The sequence below is a fragment of the Danio rerio genome, chromosome 20 (genome assembly GCF_049306965.1).
Source record: "Danio rerio strain Tuebingen ecotype United States chromosome 20, GRCz12tu, whole genome shotgun sequence".
In the NCBI taxonomy this organism is placed as follows: Eukaryota; Metazoa; Chordata; class Actinopteri; order Cypriniformes; family Danionidae; genus Danio; species Danio rerio.
This window is the reverse complement of record NC_133195.1, coordinates 29591809-29608350: the sequence shown is the minus strand read 5'-3', so window position 1 is coordinate 29608350 and position 16542 is coordinate 29591809. Positions and strand designations below refer to the sequence as shown.

The following is a 16542-nucleotide window of genomic DNA, read 5'->3' as shown; positions in this document are numbered from 1 at the left end:
AACTTGGTAAGCTAAATTGTCCATTGTGTATGTGTGTATGTCCTGGTCTCTCAGGTTGAAGGTTGAGTGTTGGGTTAACAACTCACCTCGTAAAAATTAGATGTTACAAAACACCAACATGGTGCGGCTAAATATCAAACAGTCCTGGGATTAAGTAAAGAATATAAAAGCTGAAAAATGTGGAAGTTTAGTCTATTAGCCATTTTAAGTTATCTGTTCTTAAACATTTAAGTTAATTCAATGAAGAGACCACATTTGGCCAGCTCAGTTAATTGAGTTGTCGATTTCCCCTTGCTCACATGAACTGAGGGAATGCCTTTCCTCAAATCATTTGAGTAGTCTCAACTTATTAGGGTTCACATTGCAGTTTTTATACTGATTTCAGAAGTATTTATAACTAATATGGAAATGTTTATATGATGTATTTACAATTCAGTTTGCGAAGTATTTTTTGTCCTTTAGATATAGATGAGAGACTTGCTTTGTTTATCAAACAAGAGGATCTAAGAGGATCTGTATTTGCCTATAAACGAATTGTATTTTTGTACAAAATTTCTACGCAGAAATAGCAAAAAATGTTTGCAGATACTTTACCTGTGGGTCACATGAGCTTAATTCAACCCAAATCTGTTTATTACACTGCATTCAAAAACAAACGGGGAGCTGTTTCCTCTACAAAGCCACAAAACGAGCAATTTACATCAGCATACTTCGAATGCGCTTCTGTCATTTTTATACCTTATCTCACACCACACTGAAGCATGGCATCTGACCAAACTATTTTCATGGCTGACTTTCAGATGTGATGAATCTACTTTCACAATTCAAAGGTGTAGATCACTCAAATGTTTAAATCTGTCATCATTTACTTACATTTGTTCCAAGCCAATTTGAGATTTTGTTTTGTTTTTTTGAAGATATTTTGAAGAACTGTAACCACTGACGTGGGCCTACTTGTTTTTCCTACAATAAATGCCAGTCGTTACAGGTGGTTTCCCCATATAGGCATATTGTACTGTGTGTAAGATAACATATTTTATTTTAATCCTTTCTTCTTTCATTGGTTTTATGTTGGGTAACAATTCAACTTCACAGATGTATAATGACAAACACTGTATTTAAGTTTGTTTTTAGATCATTGTAGTATTTCACTTAATGTTAAATTCTTTAAATCCTAAACATTGCAACTCTTCTTTAAGAATGAAACCAAACGCATTAAAATACTGCCTTCGGAGGTAGCATTCTAGGGAAGGCTTCAAGGCTCATGTAAATCCACATTCGGTTTCGGGAGGTACTTTTTGATTGAATCTCGATGGCAGCATAGATGTGTTCTTCACTGCCTTCAACACCACACAATCTAGTGAGTTTTATGACAGTTGAGCTAAATAATAAATATGCCATCTGGAAGTGCCAATTGGGTGTAATTGTGTGTGTAAATGTTTATTTTTGACCAACGTTTCCACTTTTTATGGCATTCCTAGCAGGTAACTTGTGTTCTAGTAAGCAAATATTCCCTTAGTTATCATAAAAGCTCTATGTTGTTGAACATGGGTGAATTGTTATGCTGTCTCAGAAGTATGAAATCAGTTTTATGAGGTGCGGTTGTGCACAAATGCTGCCTTAAAATGTCATATTGCCTGATAGAGGATCAAGGGAACAAGTCTTTCCCTCGTTCATATTGTTTACATATCAAAGGTTTTTGGAAAGCATCTCAAATGAGAAGCATATTGTGGCTAATAGCATTGTGATGTGACACTGACTTTAAACTTAAATCGACTATATTATTTTTTTATTATTGATTATTATTATTATAATATTACATGTGTGTCATAAATGTTCCATATTTTGTTTTGCTAAACATTAATGTATTTAACTACATTTAAACCATGAATTTTTGAAGAAAACAAAGAAAACAAAATGTGCATTACTGACACCTTTAAGTATAGTGTTATATTTATTTAGCTGTCAAGCAGGTACGCATCACATATTTAAGATGGGCCCCTGAATCTGCCGAAGAACAGGATGCTGTTGGTTGGGTTGTGCCTGATGTAAAACAAGAAGGGATGGTCAGCCATGAAGTGCTCCTCTCGCAACATACAGAAGGCCACAATGGCTGCCGTTGCGGCTGCTGCCTCTGTGCCTTCTTCATTTACATCCACAAAGGCTTTGTGGGCGACTGCCGAAAGGAAGAGGCCACCGTGACCAGTCATTCCTGTCAGATCGGCCTTTCCTTCCTGGAACACAGAGCTCATCCCCATCCCCATCAATATTTCTACCAAGGAACTCTCAATCTCCAGTTTGAACCTTGGCAAATGGACTATGATATCTGTCTGGGTGTCCATGTTGTTTCTGTTGGTCCATTCGTGCAGCTTGTCAATGGTCAACTCGCTCTCCAGCTGTCAAACACACAAGCATTAATACCTTGAGAGCGTGATTAAGACTACCAGTAGTTGTTCAAGAAATAAACTGTTTGCTAACCTTCAGAAGAGGATCGGATCCATCCTGAGTTTCCTCGGGAAGAAGAATCAACATGCTGAGTTCTTCCTTTACATATGGCAGCTCCAGCACTTGCACACGGTGGTCATAGATGTAGTTGAATGGGAACTTTTTCTTCTGGTACATCATTTGTACTGGTCTGTTCTCTTTCTGAAGGAGGACAGACACGCATACCAGTTAGTGAGTGACCAGGAAGAGAACATGTGCCTTTCAATGTAGTACACATAATCTCAAAGACATGTTGCTGCAGGTGTACTGTATTTTGAAAACAGATCAGGGTTAGACCTGGTTTATTTTAAATGGCATTTCTTTGGTGTCTTGAGCATTAAATCTCTGCAGCCAGTTCCCTTTGAAGTAGATGGCATTAACTAGAGCGAGTCGGGTCATTCCAGTCACCATACCCGGCTTGAGAAGATCTCTGATTTTATCTGGAAAACACAAGTTTCTGACTTTACATCTGAGGCTTTATTAAAAAGATATTCCATGAGAAACTGATGAAAATGATCTTCTTACTCTCTGTCTGCTCCTCCACCCATTTGTTAATGAGCTGTCTTGACTGCTCAGATGCTCCAATGAAGTCCACAGCCTGAAGGTCAGCGTGATACAGATTCAGAGAGGAGCTCAAATATTCCTGCAGGACACATGACAACATGTTCAGGCAACAAGTGTGAAGAAAGACAAAATGTTTTGTTTGGTTATGTTTACATGCACCAGTTTTCATCAATCTGATTAAATTGAATCGCAGATCTGTTAACATGTACTCTAATCAGTTATCTGATTGAAATATAGGGCGCAGTGGGTAGCACAATCGCCTCACAGTAAGAAGTTACGAGCCCCGGCTGGGTCAGTTGGCATTTCTGTGTGGAGTTACAGGTGAATTGCATAAGCTAAATTGTCCATAGTGTATGTGTGTGAATGAGTGTGTATGGATGTTTCCTAGTGATGGGTTGCAGCTGGAAGGGCATCTGCTGCTTAAAACATATGCTGGATAAGTTGGCGGTTCATTTCGCTGTGGCGACCCCTGATTAATAAAGGGACTAAGCCGAAAAGAAAATGAATGTATGAATGATTTAAATATCCATTTATATGGATTTGATCTATACATTCTGATTCAAAATATTCAGTGTAAGAAAGTTTAGGTTCAACGTATATTACATAAGAAATTTTAAAATATTTTTTGTATTTTTTTGAGCAGGCTATATTTAATATATATATACCATTTATAAGCTTGAATGTTTAATTTCTTAATTATAACTTCTGATATTTTAATTCTGCGGTACTCATTTTATTTTAATTGTATTATTTATAGGGCTAATTTAAACTTATACTATGTTAAAGTGCATTTCTAAAATAAAGTGCTTCAGTAAGAAGCCCAACGAAAATATAAAGACAGCAGATTTACACGTTTTATCATACATTAATCAAAATATGTACAGGCTAATGCTGTCAATATTGTACTGTGCATTTGTTCCAGATACTTCTGAACATGACTGAGAAAGTAGTCAAGCATTTACATTATATATATATATATATATATATATATATATATATATATATTGCTGTTGGATCAGATTATAAAAGGAATAACCACTCCTTCTAGTTTTATCAAAATTTCATAGGATCAAGCTTAATTGGTTTGATTAAGACGTTCACATGAACGTTTTTAAATTCGACTGAACCTTCAATCTAATTAAAACAGATTATTTGGCTGCACACAAATGTAGACACTCTTAAAGTCAGATGGACTCACAGGTAAGAAGCTGAAGGTTTTCTCTCCATAGAGGCGGTTGGCCAGTCTGAGGATGTAGGAGGCTGATGGACTGTTGATAGATGAGATGAGACTCTCAAAATGAGAGTGAACATCAGACACAGAACTGAAGGACAAGACCTGCACAGAGCAAGAGAGGTTATTCTAGTTGAGTACACATATTATACTGTATTTATTTGTTAACAGGAGAGGCTTTGCAAATCATTTAAAAATATAAAAAGATGGCCATGGTCTTAAATCAGGGGTGTCCAAACTTTTTAGGCCGAGGGCCAGATGCAAAAAAAACAACGTTGTCGCGGGCCAAATTTTACATGCATCACACAGACACGCATATATATATATATGTATATGTATATATATATATATATATATATATATATATATATATATATATATATATATATATATATATATATATATATATATATAGTTGAAGTCAGAATGGTTAGCCCCCCTAAATTGTTAGCCCCCGTTTATTTTTTCCCCAATTTCTGTTTAACGGAGAGAAGATTTTTTTCCACACATTTCTACACATATTAGTTTTAGTAACTCATTTCTAATAACTGATTTATTTTATCTTTGCCATGATGACAGTAAATAATATTTGACTAGATATTTTTAAGAAACTTCTATACAGCTTAAAGTGACATTTAAATGCTTAACTAGGTTAATCAAGTTAACTAGTCAAGTTAAGGTAATTAGGCAAGTTATTTTATTACAATGGTTTGTTCTGAAGACTTAAGGGGCTTATAATTTTGACCTTAAATGGTTCATAAAAAATTAAAACCACTTTTATTCTAGCCGAAATACAACAAATAAGTCTTTCTCCAGAAGAAAAAATATTATCAGACATACTGTGAAAGTGTCCTTGCTCTGTTAAACATCATTTGGGAAATATTTGAAAAAGAAGAAATAAATCAAAGAGGGGCTAATAATTTAGACTTCAAGTGTGTGTATATAGACAGACAGACAGACAGACAGACAGACAGACAGACAGACAGACAGACAGATAGATAGATAGATAGATAGATAGATAGATAGATAGATAGATAGACCATAACAAGAACTGCTGCTTAATTGAATGCATGTAATAGCGACACCCGGTGGTTATTTATTGAATTACGTTCATTTTTGTATAGCGGGCCAGATTCTATTGATATTTATAAAAAGCCTCGCGGGCCGCCACAAAACTGATTGCGGGCCGCAGATGGCCCGCGGGCCGTAGTTTGGACACGCCTGTCTTAAATAATAAGCCATGGGTGTGCACAATCATTTATTGCAAGGAGTGAATTAAACAAGGATTTTATCTAACTGTCATTCAGGTCTGAAGTCCGTTGCCAAGCATTTATATACATCATCTAGGTGTGTCTGAAATTATAACATAGCATGGCACCATACTCAAAGTAGGCAACAAGTTGGCTAAAACCTGGATTTTCAGGACCATTTCAGATTTTGGAACTGCTGGTGAAAGAGTGAGAGGGAGAAAGAGTGGGAGGGAGGAAGAGAGAGGTATGTGCAGCTGTAATCATTTGTTTACAGTATTCCAGCACTGACTCACTGTTGAATCAGTTTCTCACTGGCTGTATCACAATCTGTGTCCGCTCTTTTGCCAATGAAAAGTTCTGCTTTCTCTAGTTACTTGTTAAAAGCTAAATCATTTGCAATCACTAACACTGAACTGAATTTCAGTCTAACAATATGCAACAAATTTAGTCTGAAAAGACAAAACAACAAAACATATCACTGATGAGTCAAATCATCTATTTCTATAGCATGTTAGTTTATACAATGCAAATTGTGTCAATGCAGAATTACAGAGATAAACAGAGAAAAGGAGCAGTCAATATGCTTATAGTAACATATATTAGACGATAGGGTGTTTATGAAACATGAACATTAAAAATGGACCATAGTATATATGGAGTTAATATGTAACTACAGTTGCTCCATGTATAGTACCTACCAAAAACGTCATTTTGCCGCTTTACAATAGTCCATGAACTTCATGAACTTAGTGGCGTTAGTATAGGTTTACTGATTTATATTTCCTGTTTAAGTGCAGTGGACATATGACCATAAAACTGAGGTAGCTCATCTTGACTTACTTACAAAAATATGCAAATAAATTATGTTCGGTTTGTATCTGTACAAAAATATGCAAATAAATTATGTTCGGTTTGTATCTGTACAAAAATATGCAAATAAATTATGTTCGGTTTGTATCTGTACATTTTTTCTTTGGTCTTTGATTATGCAATTTTTATCTCATTTTTGGACACCAATTTCACCTGTGATTATATTCTGATGTGATTTGTGACTCTTCAGGTCATTATCACAGTCTATATTTTTTGGTTAAATTTATATTTTCTTAATCATAAAATAATAATGAACTTAAAAAACAGTATTGATTTAGCTTCGCAAGAATTGTTAGGACCAATGAGAAGGACAGGTATTTCCTTAAATCTTGCTTAAATAAACAAGTTCAAAAGGTGAGCAGTACATACCTGTGTGCTTTTGTTTGAACGTTATAAATGCATCTCTCAGCTCACACTATGAGCAAATGTTTACTCTTTTGACATCCGAGCCTCACCCCATTTTCAAACAAGTGCCTGCTCTCCTTGTTTGGGGTTGTGGTTTTGTTTTCAAGTAAGATTTGTTTTAGATATTTTGTGATTCAGTATCAGTAAAAAAAAAAAAAAACACACCACACAATTCTTGCTTATCTCATACCTTCTCCATTTCTCCAGCAGTGTCTCCTCGGGCCCCCAAGTAGACCATGCTGAGCGCTGCACTGATGCTCAGTGGAGAAAAGAAGATGTTTCCCTCAGCACTGCTGGCGCTCAGAGCCCGATAGAGATCCAGAGCAAAGAGACTGTTAGCACGAGAGACTCCCTCCATCACTGAAGATGATGATGATCACGCTGATGAAAATTAAAACAAAGGACATATGGCCATCGTTAATTCAATATTGTACTTTATTCAGTTCAATTCAAGTTTCTTTCTAACACTGGTCAAAAAAGTTAAGGTTAGTTAATATAACTTTATTAGAGCTATTAGTAACTTTAACTATAGTAACCAATTACTGATAGTTTCCCAGTACTCGGTTGCAGCTGGAAGGACATCCGCTGTGTAAAACATATGCTGGATAAGTTGACGGTTCATTCCACTGTGGCGACCCCTGATAAATAAAGGGACTAAACCGAAGGAAAATGAATGAATGAATAAAAACTAATAGCTTTTCAAAAGTCGAAGCTATTAGTATACAAACATATCCTGCAGTTCTATAGTATATAGGTGATGTCTGTGCACATGTTCAATGAAATGTATTAGTACTATTTGCGCGAATTGCTTATTTAAAGTTTTTCAATAAGTGACGTAATGTCAATACTAATTAGCATATCGAATATCAATTTACTCTGCTGTCCGTTAATAATACAATGTCACTTTTACACCAACTCCTGTAATAAAATGTCGGTGTAAACATTTCCCTTGCGAGCAGGGAATAACATCTTCAGACAAAAGCGGAAGTAGCAAAGACGGTGTTTCTTCCTACGCGGTTCCGCCTGTTTAATTTTGAGTATATATCGTAGCTTAAATGGTGTATTATTACTTACATTTGATGAAAGATGCTTGCCTCAAACGTGCGTTTGTGTGCGAGAGAAAAATCTATCGCAGAGTTAAGGGATATAAAAGGACCAGCAACGCCCACTAGAGCAGCACAAGCTGGACTAACGTAACAAACTGCACAAATTCAACATATCACAGGTGAGTCAGTCCCACACTCCCCCGCCCTTTTACAACTGATACATCTAAGCTTCACTTGTTTTATTGAATAATGCTAATCGTTTTTTTTAAACAAGCAAAGTTTTAAAGTAAAAAAGAGAGTTTGTTTTGGGTGTTTTCTTTAGAGAGAGGCAGAGAGAGAGAGGGTGAACAATAGGAAATACACTTTATGTTTTGTCAGCAACACAAGGCAGATGCATTGAATGAATGTGACAGCTCTGGACTAATCAGTTGGACTTTGTGCATAAAGGGTGAGTCACACTGCTGGATCAGAGGTTCTGTGCAATAAAACCTTGCCAAATGCCTTTCACAATAGAGGCTGTGTTTGTGGAGGTGTTCATCTGGAATGCTTCTTCAGTAAAACGTTTCTGTCTACATGTATTAAAATGCTTCTCGCTTTATTGATCTAATGAGCAGAGGGTATTTATTTATTTTGTCAGTACTTTAAGTTGCAATCTTATGAGATAACACCAATAACTGGCATAAGGAGTAAATATGCACATGTGACCCTGGACCACAATACCAGGAGGTGTATTTGTAGGAATTGCCAACAAAACATTGTATGAGAACAAATTATTGTTTCTTTCTTTCACATATGTGGGGTCTGTCCTTAAACTTATCATATGAAATGTATATTGTATTCCCTTAAACTCTGCACCTTGTAGAAAACATACTGTACATGGTTTTTACAAATATTTTCAAAATAACTTTTTTCAAATCATCTTTATTTATATAGCGCTTTTACAATGTAGATTGAGTCCATGCAGCTTAACATAGAAGTTCTAGTAAATTGAAACAGTCCAGTTTTTAGAGCTCAGTTTAGTTCTTTTTTAGTTCAGTTTAATTTAATTTTCACTGCTGAAAGTCCAAACACTGAACAGCAAATCCATCGATGCACAGCTCCACAAGTCCCAAACCAAGCAAGCCAGTGGTAACAGTGACGGGGAATAAAACTTCACCAATTGAGGAAAATGAAGGGAAAAAAAAACTTTGAGAGAACGAGGCTCAGTTGGGCACAACCATTTCTCCTCTGGCCAGACTTCTTGTGCAGAGCTGCAGTCTATTTCGTACACCATGAGCTAGTCTCCACTGGTATGAACAAATAAGAACACACAGACACAAACATACAATTTTACAAATATTTACTTAAGCATATACTTTTTACAGTTAATTGTCTTGAACCTTTCATTTTTTGTCTAACTAATGCTGCATTTATTTGTTAAAATTGTTTTGTAATTAATTAGTAATTACATTAAAATTATGATTTAAAATCATCAGTTTATTTTCTTTTCGGCTTAGTCCCTTTATTAATCCAGGGTCACCACAGCGGAATGAACCACCAACTTATCCAGCATATGTTGTACGCAGCGGATACCCTTCCAGCTGCAAACCAACACCAGGAAACACCCACACACTCTTACACACATACACTACGGACAATTTAGTTTACTCAATTCACACTGAAATGCCAACTGACCCAGCTGGGGTTCGAACCCACTGCGCTACCCTATTATTAAAATTATTATTATCATTAAATATTGAAAATAGTTGTGCTACTTAATGTTTTGTATAATGTTTTCCCATTATACTGTAAAGAACAAAAAGTTAAAAAGAACAGTTTATTTGAAATCCTCATAAAAATATTCTTTGATATTTCTAATCAATTAAATTCATCTAAAATGTACACATTAAATTTAAAATACAAGTTTAATACAAGTGTTTTATATGCATAAATGTTTAAAATCCATGCATGCATAGTAATAAGGCACACAGAATGCGTGTGAAATAAACATCTGAACATAAATTGCAAAATTACAAGGAATCATGCAAATAAATGCATTACAAAGGAAGCCCAAACCGAACTGACCTTTGTAAGCCCTCAAATCTAATTTTCACTTCCTCTTATTCAAATGAGAAATTGTGTTCAGTTACAACAAGTGGAAGAATGGGATTAGCTGTGAATCTGAAGAGCCCTAGAATAATGCCATTTGAGAGCCACTAGATGGCAGAAATACTCACTTTGTCTGAAAGATTTTTATTTATTTAATTTTTAAAATGGATATTTTTATTTTAATATAAATTGTCAATAACAATGTGTACCCCTCAGATTTACAACACAGGTACACATTAAGTAATACAAAATGTCCTTAACATCTAAACTATTTCTTGGTTCAGTCTGTCGAACTCTGTATAAATATTTGTATGCACGCAGACAATCACTAACAGAAACACGCACACACACACACAAACACAAACACACACTGTTGCTGCTCTTGAATTACACTCAGACAGCAGCACTTATACGTCAGAATGAGGTTTAAATAAAACTCAACTTGTCAGCACCATGGTTTGCTGTTTCCACACCTCTCACTGCATGCATATTTTCTCCTGAGTGTGTGAGTTTGTTTTTAATCAGCCATAGCGTGTCCTCAGAAGACAGCTAAATCTGACATCCCTTTGGGAACTTTTGGGACATGCCCAGTTGGAAAATAGATCTTTAAATAAATCAAATAATGTTTGTTTTATCTTGTAATAGAAATTCGTATGCTTATTCAATCCTCAGACAACTTAGATTGTTATGATTTAACAGGCTGGAGTCAATTATGCTGCCTTTATGTTTCATTTGTTTTGATATACTGTATATTTTTACTCTCGTTGGCTGTTAAAAACCTTTAAGAAATCCATGTTGTGATATGAAACTTTAATGAGGTCAAGACCTGCCTGGAAATACTTTAACTGTTAGGTTCCATGAAAATGTTCATGAGCCAATCAGAGTCAAGCATTCAACATCCAATAGTGCAATGTATGACAATTATTATCTGCAAAAATCTGTTGCACATTCTCATTTAGATGGCTAACTAAATGCATGAGAATGTTTATGTGAGAGGAGAGAGAGAATTAGTCTGGAGGGACAGAGGGAGGGTGTAATTTGTCTCTCTTTAAGTGAGGGAGGAATGGTTGGCAATGAAAACGCACTATGCAGCATTGCAGTGTGGCTGACAGACAGGCAGGCACACACGTCCCTTCATAACAGAACCAAACATCTGCAAATGTACTGAAACACCCGTAGCGCACCAACACACAGACAGACACATGCACTTCCCTTGACCTCGTTCCCAACCCAACCCAACTGATGATGTTGCAAGAGTCGAGAATGTGTGAAAAAAATTATAAATAAAACGTTTGATATGTAGCCCATATAAAGCCTGTATGTATGTTTAAATAAGTAATTGCTTATAATTATATAACATATGATATGAAAATGCTAGAACAATACACAATTAATAGAGTGTTTGTATGCTTGTATTATTAGCCCTCTTGTAAAATTCATTGTTTATTTTTTAAATATCAAATATAAAGTGTTGGTTAATCAGAGAGCAGGATTTTTTTGTTTCACTTTTTAAAAACATAATAGTTTTTTTAAAGTCAAGTCAAGTTTAACTTTACAAACATAGAAGTGAGCCAAAGTGCTGTACAGAAATTAGCCAACAAATTAAGCATAATAGTCCTTAAAATACATAAAATATAAGATAAAATATAGCTAAACGCCACATAAATTAAAAGGTATTAGGATCAGGTGTTAAATGGCAACGAAAAAAAAGTTTTAAGAGCTGATTTAAATGAGAACACAGAAAAGGCATGTCTAATGTGCAGCGGCAAATCATTCCAAAGTCTATAGGACCTACCACAGCGAAAGCACGATCCCCTCTAAGCTTACGCTTTGTTTTTGGCACAATCAGGAGAAGCTGGTCAGCTGACCTGAGAGAATGAGTGGGTTTATAGGGGTGTATCAGCTCAGAGATATAAGGTGGGGCAAGAACATTTAGAGATTTAAAAACATTCATTTATTTATTCATTCATTTTCTTGTCGGCTTAGTCCCATTATTAATCCGGGGTCACCACAGCGGAATGAACCGCCAACTTATCCAGCAAGTTTTTACGCAGCAGATACCCTTCCAGCCGCAACCCATCTCTTGGTAACATCCACACACACATTCACACACACACTCATACACTACAGACAATTTAGCCTACCCAATTCACCTGTACCACATGTCTTTGGACTGTGGGGGAAACCGGAGCACCCAGAAAAAACCCACACGAAGGCAGGGAGAACATGCAACTCCACACAGAAACGCCAACTGAGCCGAGGTTTGAACCAGCGACCATCTTGCTGTGAGGCGACAGCCACTGCCTCGCCCATATTTAAAAACAAATAAAATAATCTTAAACTGTATTCTAAAATGAACTAGCAACCAAAGAAGTGAAGCTAACACCGTGGAAATGTGGTCATATTTGTGAGCAGCCAGTTAACAGTCGTGCTGCAGTATTTTACATCATTTGCAAAACGGCTGGCCTGCTACTCCCCACTTACAGTGCATGACAGTCATCTAACAGACTGGTCATAAAAGCATGGATCACTGTTGTCTTGAACTGTTGTTTTGGTATATATTGCTTTATTTTTGCTAGTTGTCTTAATGTAAAAAAGCTAGATTTTACTACCGCTGTAGTCTGATTGTCAAATTTAAAATCTGTGTTTTTTAACCCTAAATTTATGACTGTAGGCTTAATATGCTAAGCTTTACGAACCCAAATTGAATAGAGGAGTCCAAGTGGTACCTTCAAAAACCATTACTCCCGTTTTGTTTTCATTAAAACTTAAAAAATAAAAGCCACCCAAGACTTCATTTCACTACGACAATCAAAGAGCAAGTTGACTGTCATTTTTCCTAAGCGGCACACAGTTAAAGTCAGAATTATTAGCTCCCCTGTTTAGTTTTTTCCCCAATTTCTATTTAATGTAGAGCAGATTTTTTTCAACACAATTCTAAACATAATACTTTTAATAACTCATTTCTAATAACTGATTTATTTTATCTTTGCCTTGATGACAGTAAATAATATTTGTCTAGATATTTTTCAAAACACTTTTATACAGCTTAAAGTGACATTTAAAGGCATATCTAGGTTAATTAGGTGAACTGGTAATTAGGCAAATTATTGTATAATGATGGTTTGTTCTGTAGAATATCGAAAAAAAATAGCTTAAAGGGGCTAATAATTTTAACCTTAAAATGGTGTTTTAAAAATTAAAAACTGCTTTTATTCTAGCTGAAATAAAACAAATAAGACTTTTTCCACAAGAAAAAATATTATCAGACATTTAGTGAAATATCATTGCTCTGTTAATCATCATTTGGGAAATATTTAAAAAAGACAAAAAGAATTCAAAGGAGGTCTAATAATTCTGACTTTAACTGTAAATCTGACTATCTGCATAACAATGGAATGACAAACCATATTTCTTAATTATTGAGCCAAGGGTAGGAGATAATGAGAGAAAAGGAGAGGACCTAAAATTGAGCCCTGTGGAACCCCAAAAAAGAGAGGAACTGATGAGGACAGAATTCCAAATAACTAACTCGTTGTCTTTGTTATAATGACAGTACAAAATGTTTGATTATTTCTTTTGCAAGATACACTGCAAGCATTTAACTTAAAGTGCAATTTAGGTTACCTGGGCTAATAGTTTTGACTATAATAATATATAAAGTAAAATATTCCAGCCAAACAACAACAACAAAAAAGACTTCCCAGAAAAAACATGTGATAGGAAATACTGTAAAAATTCCTTGCACTGTTGAGCATAACTTGGAAAATATTTGAAAAAAGTATAAAAAAATTCATGGTTATAGAAGCTATTAAACATTAGAGCAATTTTAAAATATATTCCATGCTCATACAGGGTTATGAAAGGACAAGAGCAGCTGCAGATTGATCCTGCTATTTTCAATGAGAACACAATCCATCATATACCACAGCACAACTGAGCCCACAGCATAGCTAACCTATATTCCAACACAATAAAGGCATCTTTATAGCTTTAACTGGAGGGACACAGAGTGAGAACAGATCATCACCTGTTGAACTGTCTCAAACAAGGCAAGGAGATCACAATCTGACCCTGGTGGTCGTTTCACTAGATTTACCATTCTTAAAGACATAATAAATTAACTGTTTTTATCTGCAGTTGTGGATTCGCTGTATTTCCTACATTTGACATCTGGTGTTTAAGCACAAGCTGCTTTATTGATACTGCATTGTTGCAAAAATAGTGTACACTTAAATTGGGTAGACTGACTCCATGAGGTGGTTTCTCATTGACAATTCAATCACAGCTGAGGGCTATATATAAAATAGTGACAAGACAAAGGTTTACTAGTCTTCAAAAGCCACTGAGTGGGTGCTTCACACTGAATTATCTAGGAAAATATTCTTTCCATTACATTATTTTTCAGTTAACCTTCAGTTAAAGATGTATAAAAACATGTTTGAGGTAAACTAACATTCAGTTATGAATGATAAAATAGAAATGTTGAAGAATTTGTAAAATGTTTCAATAGCATTTGTATATTATAGAGCGTGTTTAGTATAGTGTGTTTTTCTTATAGAGTTGAAGCCAGATTTATTAGCCCCCCTTTAATTTTTTTTCTATTTTAAATATTTCCCAAATGATGTTTAACAGAACAAGGACATTTTCACAGTATGTCTGATAATATTTTTTCTTATGGATAAAGTCTTATTAGTTTTATTTCAGGGAGGGTTTTATTTATTTTAAAAACCATTTTAAAGTCACAATTATTAGCCCCCTTAAGATATGTATTTTTTGATAGTCTACAGAACAAACCATCGTTATACAATAACTTGCCTAATTACCCTAACCTGCCTAGTTAACCTAATTAACCTAGTTAAGCCTTTAAATGTCACTTTAAGCTGTATAGAAGTGTCCTAAAAATATCTAGTTAAATATTATTTACTGTCATCATAGGAAAGATCAAATAAATCGGTTATTAGAAATGAGTTATAACTATGTTTACAATTTTGTTAAAGAAATCTCTCTGTTAAAAAGAAATTGGGGAAAAAATAAACAGGGGGGGCTAATAATTCTGACTTCAACTGTGTGTGTGTGTGTGTGTGTGTGTGTGTGTGTGTGTGTGTGTGTGTGTGTGTGTGTATGTGTATATCTATCTATCTATCTATCTATCTATCTATCTATCTATCTATCTATCTATCTATCTATCTATCTACACACACACACACACACACACACACACACACACACACACACACACACACACACACACACACACACACACACACACACACACACAACGGAATCTTTATCCATAGAATCTTTAGTTGATATACTGTATATATCATAAAAAGTTTGACAAATATATCAAACTGTTAATATTTTATAAATATATAATAATAACTTACTAAAAACATATTAATAATGCAAATTCAGTAATAAAACTGGTAACCAAATGCTTATCCTTGCTTATTATGAATTAAATAATATATTATAAGTGTTATTGGCGTAACTTGTTTTAACTTCTTTTTACAGGCCTAACAAAACAAGGCTTGTTTTTTCTTTCTCCAACCTTTTGTCATTTGGTTGGTTGGATTTACAGTCATGGAGTTGCCCTCCTCACAGACACACACATATACACACGCACAGGACAGGGGAACACATGGCACTGAAATTCCACACCCTCTACAATAACACGCTTTACCCCTTCTCAGTCTAATATGCTTCTCTTTTCCCCCCTCCACGCCCACTCCTCACATTTACACTTGTCTCTTCCTGTACATTGCTGACCCGTTCCCACATCACACTCACTCACTCTGCCTGCTTACTTGACTGTGTGCCACTAACACAGTGTATCTGATGTGGACAAGACTCCAGCCCGGAGGCTGCTTGCAGATTTATGGCTAAACATCCTTGATACGGATGCGTTTTACATCAGAAAGGGTGAAAATCTCAACTGGAACGACTTAATCAAATGTAAGTGAAAATCAAACTACTTCTTGAACTTCTATAAATGTGCTACAGTATTGTAAAGTAAGATATACTGCAGTCATATTTGCCTTTATTGAATATACAAGCTGCTATTGTTTTGCTTTTAACCCTGTACATACAAAGCACATATAGCCTGCCTTGATTAATTGAATACTTTGACTCTATTAAAATGCATGAGTGTTCCTAAATGTTTGTGTTAAATCTACTGGTATAAGTGGAATGTACATTTTAGTATGTGTAATTTAACACTGCACTCCTATTACCATTAGGCAGCTGCAAAAGTGATGGTGTTGATATAAGATCAGAGATTAAATGTTCCCTGATGCGTCTGTTGACCAGTACAAAATGGCTCCACAAGCTTTAAAGTCATATTGGTTTTCATTTTACAATAGAATTGCTGTTATTCATCAAGACTTTATCCTTTTTAATGTAGTTGTTTTACTAAGGATCCTTTGGACATATCCTTTGTTTGTGCTGTAGTTATAACTGTTTATTACGTGTATATTAGCAGTGCTTTAAGGCAGACTTTTCAAAGCTAAAAACTAAAATCTTTGCCCCATCAAATGTTATTAAATCAAAACTGTCTGTCAAAAATTGTTGGGAAGATGTGACGTCAAAGATGTGATGTTCC

The 16542-nt window shown here is 35.2% G+C and overlaps 2 protein-coding genes across 9 annotated transcripts in view; one reads left to right on the top strand and one right to left on the bottom strand.

The window, feature by feature from the left end:
- Window positions 1–1920: 1920 nt before the first annotated feature.
- On the bottom strand, window positions 1921–7925 carry serpinb1 (serpin peptidase inhibitor, clade B (ovalbumin), member 1). 2 transcript variants are annotated; one of them, XM_073932371.1, is made up of 7 exons: window positions 7365–7925; window positions 6995–7185; window positions 4247–4384; window positions 3010–3127; window positions 2782–2924; window positions 2479–2646; window positions 1921–2396 (listed from the first exon to the last, which is right to left on the bottom strand). In XM_073932371.1, exons 2-7 carry the CDS (start codon window positions 7160–7162, stop codon window positions 1989–1991), a joined length of 1143 nt encoding a protein of 380 aa, XP_073788472.1. In that variant the 5' UTR covers window positions 7163–7185; window positions 7365–7925; the 3' UTR covers window positions 1921–1988.
- The window catches only part of mylk4b (myosin light chain kinase family, member 4b), a 57568-nt gene continuing 48673 nt past the window's right edge, over window positions 7648–16542 (top strand). For 2 of the 7 annotated variants that reach the window (XM_073933286.1, XM_073933282.1), the window contains exons 1-2: window positions 7762–8029; window positions 15772–15896. The gene's annotated coding sequence lies outside the window, so the exon portion shown is untranslated. Of the gene's footprint in view, window positions 8030–8172; window positions 8299–15771; window positions 15897–16542 lie in introns of those variants that run through there. The other 5 variants (XM_073933287.1, XM_021468634.3, XM_073933283.1 and 2 more) reach the window with 4 other exon arrangements.

Bases quoted from the DNA above. Each gene is read 5' to 3' on its own strand.
- serpinb1 (XM_073932371.1), bottom strand. From the start codon at position 7,162: ATGGAGGGAGTCTCTCGTGCTAACAGTCTCTTTGCTCTGGATCTCTAT. The intron at 2,925-3,009 runs GTAAGAAGATCA...TGTGTTTTCCAG, and splicing joins GGTGGAGGAGCAGACAGAGA to ATAAAATCAGAGATCTTCTC. The intron at 2,647-2,781 runs GTCTAACCCTGA...GTCCTCCTTCAG, and splicing joins TGCCATTTAAAATAAACCAG to AAAGAGAACAGACCAGTACA.